The 12,130-nt window shown below is 43.9% G+C and overlaps 1 protein-coding gene across 1 annotated transcript in view; it reads right to left on the minus strand.

Moving 5' to 3' along the window:
- Positions 1 to 7,879: 7,879 nt before the first annotated feature.
- Positions 7,880 to 12,130, minus strand: part of TGM5 (transglutaminase 5) — a 45,764-nt gene continuing 41,513 nt past the window's right edge. Inside the window, exons 10-13 of the mRNA XM_060174492.1 lie at positions 11,345 to 11,713; positions 10,454 to 10,614; positions 9,022 to 9,155; positions 7,880 to 8,830 (exon numbers count right to left, since the gene is read on the minus strand). Of these exons, the coding sequence (XP_060030475.1) occupies positions 8,677 to 8,830; positions 9,022 to 9,155; positions 10,454 to 10,614; positions 11,345 to 11,713 (818 nt within the window). The 3' untranslated portion in view covers positions 7,880 to 8,676. The remainder of the gene's footprint in view (positions 8,831 to 9,021; positions 9,156 to 10,453; positions 10,615 to 11,344; positions 11,714 to 12,130) is intronic.

Consider the following 12,130-nt stretch of genomic DNA (forward strand, 5'->3'; position numbering starts at 1 on the left):
AGGATCGGGGTTCGAGCCCCGGCTCCCCACCTGCAGGGGAGTCCCTTCACAGACGGTGAATCAGTTCTGCAGGTGTCTGTCTTTCCCTCCCTGTCTCTGTCTTCCCCTCCTCTGTCTATTTCTCTCTGTCTTATCCAACAATGACTGCATCAATAACAACAATAATGAATATGGGATGATCTCACTCTCAGGCAGAAGTTGAAAAACAAGATCAGAAAAGAAAACACAAGTAGAACCTGAACTGGAATTGGCATATTGCACCAAAGTAAAAGACTCTGGGGTGGGTGAGTGGGGAAAATACAGGTCCAAGAAGGATGACAGAGGACTTAGTGGGGGTTGTATTGTTAAATGGAAAACTGGGAAATGTTATGCATGTACAAACTATTGTATTTACTGTTGAATGTAAAACAGTAATTGTACAATAAAGAAATTAAAATAACAACAACAATAATAACTACAATAATAAAACAACAAGGGCAATAAAAGGGAATAAGCAAATAAATAAATATTTAGAAAAAAAAAAGAGCAAAAGCCAGAGTCCCAGCTCTCAATCTGCTGAATCTGGGACACTCTTGCAGAGGTTTGGAGCTATACCAGGACATACATCATACATACATACATACATATTTGCCACCAGGGTTATATCTGGGATTCAGTGCCAGCACTGTGAATCCTCCTTTCTTGGCAGCCTTCCCCCAACCCCAATTTTTCTTATAATAGTTCTTACAAATTTTCCAGTTTATTTTTAGACACTTCATCTTTTATTGTCATTGTTGTTACTATTGTAATCTGGGTATTTACATACTTAAAAAATTTTTTAGGATAAAGAACATAATAAAGCTCAGCTCTGGCACAGGCAGTGCTGGGGACTGAATCTGGAACCGCAGCCTGCAAGACCTGTGCTCTACTGCTGACCTTTCTCCCTGGCCCTAGTTAAACTTCTAACTAGTTGTTGATTTATAGTTATGACAGCTATTGGTTTGATAATTTTGGTACTAGTTCTCTAAATTATTTTTCCTAGTCATTTATCTAGTAGATTTATGTTTTTTAGGTTAAAAAGAAAAAAAAAAAAGAAGGGAGCATTATGACCAGCCTTCCTAGATATCCAAGTACAATATGACATCACTGTAACTGCTAAAATACTCAGGACTGGGGAGCTGGCATAGTGTTATCTTTCATGCCTGGGACTCTGAGGTTCCAGTTTCAGTCCTAGACAGCAACATAAACCAGAGCTGAGCAGTGTTCTGGTGTGTGTGGGGGGAGGGGAGGTTGAATGTGGGAAGAAAGAAAAAATACACAGACCAAAACATATGCATTGAGTATGTGATAAATGTGGCACTTTGGGTGGGGTAGATAGTATAATGGTTATGCAAAGAGATTCTCATGCCTGATGCTCTGAAGTCCCAGGTTCAGTCCCCCACACCACCATAAGCCAGAGCTGAACAGTCTTCGTTTAAAAAATAAAATAAAGGGAGTCGGGCAGTAGCGCATCTGGTTAAGCGCAGTTGGTGCAAAGCGCAAGGACTGGCGTGAGGATCCCGGTTCGAGCCCCTGGCTCCCCACCTGCAGGGGAGTCGCTTCACAGGCGGTGAACCAGGTCTGCAGGTGTCTGTCTTTCTCTCCCCCTCTCTGTCTTCCCCTCCTCTTTCCATTTCTCTCTGTCCTAGCCAACAATGATGACATCAATAACAACAACAATAACTACAACAACAATAAAAAACAAGGGCAACAAAAGGGAAAATAAATATAAAAAAATTAAAAAAATTAAATCCTAAAAACACTAGCTGAACAGATTGTAGTTTTATTTTATTTTTAAAGGTTGTACAAAGTTTATTGGAATAAACAAATTAAGAAGTAGTTGCAACGAGAAGAGAAGGGTACACAGTAAAAAGGATCTTCAAAGATGAGACAGAGGGGGCATGCCAGCTAAGTTTCGAGCCTGGTCTCCATACCACTGAAAGAAACTTCAGTGCTGTGGTCTCTTTATTTTTCTTTCTCTATATTTGTCTTTTTATCTGAAATAGTCCTCCAGGAATAAAGCCCTAGTAACACTAACTACAGGGAAAAAAAATGACAAAGTAGTTTGACCATTTTCTGAATTGGTGATGATTTGGAAAAATATACATGTGTATATATAGGGATGGTAGAAGTGTAAATTGGTGCAATTTTATGAAAGGGTAATTAAGTGATATCATCTCAAACTTGGAAGTCTATATTCTGCTTTCAGAATTTTTAAGATGCAGATAGCATCTTAGTGTAAAGTGAAATGTATGCAAGTATATCCACTTTACTGGTATTTATAATAGGTCGTTGGAAACTACCTGAATGTTAAATAATAACAGAAAATAAAATGTAAGACATGCATTCTGTAGAGTACGGCTATCCAAGGATTAAAAAAAAAAAAAGAACGAATTAGCTTTATAAACTGAATATGTGACAAATCTCCGAGCCATATTGTTGAGTGGTATAGGCAAGGTGTGTGACAATGTGAATACAACGCTACCTGTCTATGTAGGGTTCTGTATGGGGAGAGACGCATATACACATTCCTTTGGGTTTACATAGAATCTTTCTGAAAAGTTACTTCTTCAAAATAGAAGATTCAGAATCTGGGAATAATCTATTGTTCACCCACCTCCTTTGGTATTTTTGTACCAGGAGAATACATTGTGTTTTAATATTTTTAAAGTAATAAAAGCTTTCAAGGGAAAGTCAAGGCTGTCTGAAAGGCTGTCTTCACCACTATGAAGGCCTTACCTGGAAGGACAATGAGGAGTCAGGAACTGACTTCAGGTTGGAGATTTGGCTCACTTCAGGTATCAGTAAAGAAAAGCTTCTTGGGTAGGGAAAACAGCATAATGGGTATGCAAAGAGACTTTCTTGCCTGAGGCTCCAAGGTCCCAGGTTCTATCCCTTATACCACCACAAGCTAGAGCTGAGCAATGCCCTGTCTGTCTATCATCTATCTATCTATCTATCTGTCTGTCTGTCTGTCTGTCTGTCTGTCTATCTATCTATCCTATTTCTCATTTAAAATAAAATAAAATAGGGAGTTGGGCAGTAGCACAGTGGGTTAAGAGAGAGAGAGATACTATACCATTTGGGAAGCTTCGCCATGCATGATACTCCCATGTGATGCCAGGGGCTTGAACCTGGGTCATCACACATGATAAAGTATGTGCTCTACTGGGTGAACTATCTCCCAGTGCCAAGATCAGGGAGATATGATAATGCCATTATCTTATTTTCATTTATTTTTCAAAATATGTATTTACAAGAGTTACAAGAGTTTTATTTTGGCACGTGCAATGGTGGGGCTTGAACTCTAGGACCTCATGTCCGAAAGGACAATGCATTATCCATAGCACCATCTCTGGGGCCACAAGAGAAGTTTAAATTTTTTTTTTTGCCCTTGTTTTTTTTATCCTTATTGTAGTTATTATTATTGTTGTTATTGATGTCATTGTTGGATAGGACAGAGAGAAACTGAGAGAGGAGGGAAGACAGAGAGGGAGAGAGAAAGATAGACACCTGAAGACCTGCTTCAAAGATTGTGAAGCGACCCCCCTGTACGTGGGGAGCTGGGGGCTCCAATGGTCTTTGTGCTTCCCAATCTGCTGTGTAACCGGCCAGCCCCCCATGGATGCTATTTTAATCATTGTTATTTGTCTAGTGAAGTTTTAAATGTTATTGGGCTGGTGAGAAAGCATAATGTTTATGCAAAAAGACTTTCATGTTTGAGGTTCCAAGCTCCCAGTTTCAATCCTCAGCAAATCCTCAGCATCACCATAAGCCAGAACTGAGCAGTGGTCTGATAAAAGGAAAAAAAAAAAAAAAGAAGGTTTAAAGGTTGGAATAGTATATGGTGATTTATGCAGTTTTTGATTGTGATAGAAAACACATGCCATAAAAATTCTCATTTATGAGTTCATTAACCTTTTTTTGCCTCTAGAGTTATTGCTGTGGCTCAGTGCCTATACTATGAATCCACTGCTCCTGGAGGCCATTTTTCCCATTTTGTTGTTGTTATTGTTGTTACAGCTGTTGTTGTTGGACAGTATAGAGAGAAATCAAGACAGGAGGGGAAGACAGAGAGGGGAAGAGAAAGATAGACACCTGCAGACCTGCTTCACTATTTGTGAAGTGCCCCCTCTGCAGGTGAGGAGCCGGGGGCTTGATCCGGGATCCTTGACTTCATGTCATGTGTGCTTAACCGGCTGCACTACTTCCCAGCCCCCAAATATACATTAACCATTTAAGAGTACAATTTAGTAGTGCTTAGTATATGTGAAAGAGGTCAGCAGATCTTGCATAACTGAACTTCTTTTTTTTTTTAAGATTTATTTATTTATTCCCTTTTGTTGCCTTTATTGTTTTATTATTGTAGTTATTATTGTTGTTATTGATGTTGTTGTTGGATAGGACAGAAAGAAATGGAGAGAGGAGGGGATGACAAAGAGGGGGAGAGAAAGATAGACACCTGCAGACCTGCTTCACTATTTGTGAAGTGCCCCCTCTGCAGGTGGGGAGCTGGGGGCTCGAACCGGGAACCTTACGCCAGTCCTTGCATTTTGCGTCACTTGCGCTTAACCTGCTGTTCTACTGCCCGACTCCCAGAACTGAAATTTGATGCTCACTAAATATAATTTTCTATTTTTTCTTTCTATTTTATTTGATAGGACTGAGAGAAATTGAGAGGAGAGGGGATGAGAAAACTATAGACACTTGCTGACCTGTTTCACTGCTCATGGAGTATTCCCCTTGCAGGAGGGGGGTTTGAACCCTCGTCCCTGAACAACGTAATGTATGTGTTCAACTGGGTGTACCACCACATGGCTCCCTAAATATAATTCCCCTTCTCCCACTGTCCTACTTTCCATATCATTAATTAGATTGATTTAGATACCTCATTTGAGTGGAAGCATGCAGTTTTAGGGCCTGGCCCTAGCAGACACTCAGAGAATTAAAAAAAAATTTGTTTTTATCATCTTTATTTATTTGATAGAGACAGCTAGAAATCAAGAGGGAAAGGGAAGGTACAGAGGAGAGAGACAGAGAGACACCTGCAGCCCTGCTTCACCACTCTCAAACCTTTCCCCCTGCAGGTGGGGACCGGGGGCTTGAACCTGGGTCCTTGCACACTATAATCTGTGTGCTTAACCAGATGTGCCACCACCTGGCCCCCACCCAGAGAATATTTATCAAGTGAAAGAGTTAAGTGCAGTATTTAAAATTATTTATTTTTATTTCATTTATTTTTATTGTGACCAGCGTTATCGCTGTGGTTTGTGCCTGTACTATGAATTTACTGCCCCTGGAGGCCTTTTTTTTTTTTTTCTATTTTATTTGGTAGGACAGAGAGAAATTGAGAGGAGAGGGGGAGGGAAGGAGGGAGGGAGAGAGAGAGAGAGAGAGACCTGCTGACTTGCTCCACCACTCATGAAGCATCCCTCCTGCAGGTGGGGAGCAGGGGCTCAGATCCATATCTTTGTGCATGCTGTTTCAGTGCTAACCAGGTACACCACCGCCCAGCCCCTCAATGCAGTCTTAAGATCAGAACTCATGAAAGAGTCCCAGGGTGTGATAGCTGAAATATTCTGATTACTGCAGAGGTTATTGTCTGTGTAGAATGCTCCCTTCCAGGACTTTTACCTTAAAACATTTATCATGCTTGTCAGGAATCATTACAGCATGCAATAATTACAGTTGGCTTCCAGCTCCCAGCTGCCAGAGTTTTCCTGGTTTTCTGCCCACTCCTTGACAGGACTATCAACTTACTACGAAATTCCCACCACACCCTCTCCAAACCCTCTAATTAACTGCATTTACCTTTTGTTCACATATAATAGAAGTATTTAACTTTAGTTAATGTGTGTGTTTAATATATGCCCTAGACAGCTTTCTCAGTCATGTAACTAATGCCTGCCGGGCAGGTGCTCCAAACCTTTCCCCATGCAGAACTGTGTGCAGAGTCATGAGAAAATAGATGTGAATGAGAGGAGATCATGACTGGCATTGTTTCGTGTTCAGTAGGACCATCAACACAAGCTGCAGCCATGCTGCTCTGTGGGACTTGAACCCAGGAGACTGTTAGACATGAGAGATGTCTTGGATGTGGTATGGGAAGGGATTCAAAGGAAGATCAAGTTGGGTTGTGAGATAGTTCATCCAGTAGAGCACAAGCCTTGCCATACAGAAGGCTTCAGATTCCAAACCCAGCATCATCACATGGACCACACCAGGCCAAGTTCTACAGGTGGTGGAGCTTTGCTGTGGTGCCTCTCCCTCTCCCTCTCCCTCTCTCTGTCTCTGTCTGTCTCTCTCTCTCTTTAAAACAAAAACAATGAATGTTGACCTAGAAGCTACAGAATCTTGCATACCAGAGGCCTAGGAAATACACACACACACACACACACACACACACAAGCAATGAAGAGGTCTCTTAGACTTTTTCCTAAAACACAAATATGGTAAACTATATGTAGACAGACCTACATGGGTTCTTTTTTTTTATGTGATACTTAAAAAAATATATTTATATATTCACTTTTGTTGCCCTTGTTATTTTATTGTTGTAGTTATTATTGATGTAGTTGTTGTTGGATAGGACAGAGAGAAATGGAGAGAGGAGGGGGAGACAGAGAGGGAGAGAGAAAGATAAACACCTGCAGACCGGCTTCACCGACTGTGAAGTGACTCCCCTGCAGGTGGGGAGCCGGGGGCTTGAACCAGGTTCCTTACGCTGGTTCTTGTGCTTCGTGCCAAGTGCGCTTAACCTGCTACACTATCACCTGACTCCCGGGTTCTTGTTTTTCTAACAGAATTATGACTGCCACTCCTACTGTAATAATTTGCTGATATGCTTCATATCTGTATCCTAGACACTCATCAGCCCCCTTCCTCCAGCTTGAATGTGAGTTCTACTGAGGGCAGGGATTTTTACTTTGTCTATGGCTTTATCCTCTATATTCATTTATTTTTTACAGATTTTTCTACTTCCTTTTTCAATTTTTTTCAAATGTCACCTGCTATATTCTTTTTAAAAAATCTTTATTCCCTTTTGTTGCCCTTGTTTTATTGTTGTAGTTATTATTGTTGTTGTTATTAATGTCATCATTGTTAGATAGGACAAAGAGAAATGGAGAGAGGAGGGGAAGACAGAGAGGGGGAGAGAAAGATAGACACCTGCAGACCTGCTTCACCGCCTGTGAAGCGACTCCCCTTTAGGTGGGGAGTCGGGGGCTTGAACAGAGATCCTTACGCTGGCTCCTGTGCTTTGCGCCATGTGCGCTTAATCCACTGCACTACCACCTGACTCCCCAATTTTAAAAAATTTATTAATGAGAAAGATAGGAGGAGAGAGAAAGAACCAGACATGATTCTGGTACATGTGCTGCCAGGTATTGAACTCTGGACCTGATGCTTGAGAATCCAATGCTTTACCTACTGTGCCACCTCCTAGACCACTATTTTCTACATTCATGACAGCACCTGACACATAGTGGACACTCAGTCAAGTACTTCTTAAATGAGTGAGTGGGCTCAGATACTGACACATTTGGAAACTTCCAGCACCCAGGGCAGAGGTGGGAAAATGGTGACTATGTGGGTGCAGAGATAAGGACAGTTTTTTTTAATTATTATTATTTACTATTTACTGGACTTGCCATTGTAATGACAGAGTTACAGTGAGTTGCTTGGCCAGACTTCTTTTTTTAAATTATCTTTATTTATTTATTGGATAGAGACAGGTAGAAATTCAGGGAAAGGGATAATAGGGAGGGAGAGAGACAGAGAGACACTTGCAGCCTTGCTTCACCACTTGTGAATCTTTCTCCCTGCAGGTGAGGACTGGGAGCTTGAACCCGGGTCCTTGTGCATTGTAATATGTGTGCTCAACCAGGTGTGCCACCACCCAGCCCCAGCATTTTTTTTTTCTTAATTTCTGAGGAGGGCAGAGGGTGGGGCAGTAAGTCATGATGGTGTCCAACCAGCGTCCTCAGACCTCTGTGCAACCTTACACACCTGGAGGGGACACCTGGAAGTCCTGGGCCTAGACCAGAGCCTTAGAAGCTGTGCACATGGCCCAGGGGACTGTCCATCTTCCCCATATCCCTGCAAAGCCTCTGAAGTGGTGGGGAAGGAAAGGCATGCTTGCATTTGAACTTATTCTTTGTCCTGATGTGGGTCATCAACATATCCAGCTCTTTGCCCCAGAATGTATTTATTTATTTATATTAGTGATTCAATATTAATTTACAAACTTACATGTCAACAGGGGTATAATTCCAAACTGTCCCCACCACCAGAGTTCTGAATCTCTGATCCCTCCATTGCAAGCCACCATGGTTCTCCCAAGGTTGCAGACATGGGTTAACCATCATCTCCACAGCTATCTGTCTACATTTGTACATAATTGCCCCCTTTTTCTCCCAGGCCTAGTCCTCTCTTCCTTTCTAAGCCACACATGACCCTATTACTTCATTCAAATATCTCTCCCCTGTTTGTCCTCTCTCTCAGGGACCTGATGGAGCTGGAGTTGAGAGCCCTCTTATCCTCTTCCTCCTATCACTTATCCCCCACTGGGAGTATGGATCAAGACTATTTTTGGGGTGCAGAGGGTGGGAGTTCTGGCTTCTGTAATTGCTTTTCTGCTGGACTTGATTGCCCCAGAATTTATAACCCAGTGTCTACATAGACAATCTTGTAGCCCTTGATGTCCTTAAACTTGTCACTCTTCAGATTGGCTTGAATCTGTCTTTGGCCACTCTTGAAGGGAATAGTTTCCAGAGTGATGCTGCCTCTGTGCTGGGGCCTGAGGACTCCAAAGCTGTAGCAGAGAAAGAAAAATGTCAGAAAACAGCAGGCAGCATGACGACCCAGTGGCTTTTTTTTTTTTTTTTAACTTGTCAACCAGGCAGCTCCTTTCTGTGAGTCTTCAGACTGTGACCTGGGTGCCCAGGCCCAGAAAGGTAGAGCTCATCCCAGATCTGATGGGGGAGAGAAGATACCAGCACTCACAGGATTCTCTGTTGTTTCTTGAAGATCCCGCTCCCTTCCACAGTTAGTTCACAGTCAGCAACCTGCTCTGACAAGGGGTTTGAAAATATCACCTGTATTGAGAGTGGCTGGTTCACAATGGCTGCTCCTAGAACCTACAGAGAAACCCAGAGGAGAGGGAGGAGTGGGGAATTAGTCTTATGGAGGGTACTGTTTCCTGGCTTGATTCCCAGAATGGCCTAAATTTTTCCAATTACACTTGATGAAGTACCATTTCAAAAATAAAACAAACATCCCACCAGGGGCAGGAGAGACAGTTCAGTGAATAGGGTGAGTACCTTGTTATGTATATAGCCCAGGCCTGAGCCCCACCACCCTATGGAGGGTACTGCATCTCAGTGGAAACTCCTGTACTAAAATCTCTCTCCCTCTCTCTGCCTCTGTGAGTCAAGTAGTGGCCAGGGAGCAGTGAAGCCTCACATATTTGAGACTCCCACTTTACACACACACACACACACACACACACACGTACATCACTGTTATGTAAAACTCCTGTTTTGTTTATTCACATTTGGATATTTGTACAAAATATGTTATATCACAAAGAGAAGCCTGGTGAATTGAGACCCTCCGGTGATGTTTCCTCTGCACTGAGAACCAACTATAAAATAATTCAGCGTGCTCCAAGGGCTGTTATGCATACTTTAGTGGGTAGGTTCCTTAGATCCTCATGTGGACCCCCTGGGAAGGCAAACAACAGGAAGTGGCACAAGGGAAGGATCTCTTAACTTTTATTTTTCCTGTCTTCTTCTCTTCCTTTTTTTTTCCCCCCAGGGTTATTGCTGGGGTTTGGTGCCTGCACTACGAATACACTGTTCTTGGAGGCCATTTTCCCATTTTTGTTGCCTTTGTTGTTGTTGTTGTTATTATTGCCATTGTTGTTGGATAGGACAGAGAGCTTGAGAGGAGAGGAAGACAGAGAGGTGGAGAGAAAGCAGACCTGCTTCACTGCCTGTGAAGTGATCCTCCCCACGGGGAGCTGGGGGCTCAAACCAGGATCCTTACTCCGGTCTTTGCACTTTGAGCCTCATGTGCTTAACCCACTGTGCTACCACCTGCCCCACCCCTTTAAATTAAACCAGAGCACTGTTTAACTTTGTCTATTGGTGGTGTGGGGCTCGAACCTGGGGCCTCTTGTACGCAAATTCTATGCATTACTGCTGCGTTTACTCTCCAACCCAAAAGTGAGACCTCTTTCTGACCTCTTCAGAACAACTGCCCAAGGTCCGCCCACAAGGCTTCTAGTGGTGCAGCAGGGAAGATGGAACCCTCATCCAGTGCTTTCAGACAAGCCTCCTGCTCCTGGCTGGGGGGAGGCATCTGGGGGCACCGCTTTCAGAGGACCCCACCCCCTTCTGGCAGGATCCCTATGAGCCCCTAGGCTCTTGCCTACCTTAATCATGATGGCAGGGTAGGCTAAGGTGATAATCTCGCTCACCAGGATCTTCTCAGGACTGCTCTGCTCTTCACCCAGGGCACTGATTCGGATCAGCTTGTCCGTGGACAGGTATTGGCTGTACTGACGGTAGGGGATTTCACAGAGGTGGGTCTTTGCTAGGGAGAGAACACAAGAGTGAGGTAAGCTGAGCTGGAAAACTGGTCAAGTCTGGGTTAGGCCTGTCAGAGTCTTCTGTTGAGGGGAGGTGCTGTGGCCTGGTGAAACAGGCACTAGCTTTATAGGGATGGTGAGGTTGAGAGAGGAACAGAGAGCCTATCCAAGGCCACTCTGTTGGTGATGTGTGAACTGACCTCTAACCAAGGATTAGGGATCTGGCTGATCCTAAAGCTCAGACTTTCTCCACTAAACCTGGTAATTTTCCTTGAGATAGTAAAGGAAAGGAGGAGAAGAGAAAGATCAAGAGAGGGGCCGGGTAGTGACATACTTGGTTGAGCACAGGTGTTACAATGTGCAGGGACCTGGGTTCAAGCTCTTAGTCCCCACCTGCAGGGGGAAGCTTTGTGAGAGACAGAGCAGTGCTGCAGTTGTTTAATTGTCTCTCTTCCTCTCTATTTCCTCATTCCTTCTCAATTTCTCTGTTTCTATCCAATAATAATGGTGGTGATGATGATGATAGTAAGAATAAGAATAAGAAAAAAAATAAGAAGAATAAGGAAGGAGGGAGAGAAAGAAGGAGGGAGGAGGAGGGGAAAAAACCTCCCAAAGGAAGAGCTGTGTTATAGGAGTCTTACCTCAGAACCCTTGTTGGCTGACACACCCTATACTAGCACTTCTGCACACACACCCCACACCCCACAACCCCTGGGCCCATCCCAGAGGCTGTACCTTCTTGGGGGTAGAGCGTGATGAAGGCCGTGTCCTGCCAGAATGGGGGTAGGGGGCTGCCATCATGCAGCAGGGACTGAGCACTCAGGTTCACTTTGAGGTCCTTGAACTGGGGTGACATGTTGAGAGCCAGCAGGGCAAATCTGATGTCCTGGCCCATGTTGGGTGGGTTGAGCAGCTGGAATTTCAGGGACACCTGGACAACTTCACTGGGCTGAAAGGGTGGTGGTGCCTCCAGGCTCCGGTGGCTGCTGGCGCTCCGTGGCGTGGGCCTGGGGGGTTGTAGGTATGCTGGATGGGAGCCTGGGGAGCTTCTGGCCTTTAGCTTCTGAAGAGCCTTCAGAAACACCTGTCTCTCCTGGGGAGAACCTGGGAGGGCAGAGCACACCACCAGAGGTTGGCCAGGCTGACCCAGGGCTCAAACCTCTCTGGGATTTCTCCCCAAGGGCTCCAGCAAGGACGTTAGTTAGCATCTTCATGTGCCAAAACAAGTGTTTCTCACTATTCGAGTGCTTTCCAAGTGTCTGCTCTGCTGAGCATGCCTCACTTTTCATCCTCACATCAACCATGACAGAGCTGCACTAGCACCACATTGCTAATGATGTTGTTATTGTATTACTCCATATGCAGATGAGGACAACAGGGCTCAAAAGAGATCATGTCACATTTTTTTTTCTTTTTCCTACCAGCTCTGACTTATGGTGGTGCAGGGGATTGAACCTGGGACTTTGAAGCCTCAAGCAAGAGAGTCTATTTGCATAACCATCCATTATGCTATCTACCCCT

Source organism: Erinaceus europaeus, chromosome 16 (genome assembly GCF_950295315.1).
Source record: "Erinaceus europaeus chromosome 16, mEriEur2.1, whole genome shotgun sequence".
NCBI lineage: Eukaryota > Metazoa > Chordata > Mammalia > Eulipotyphla > Erinaceidae > Erinaceus > Erinaceus europaeus.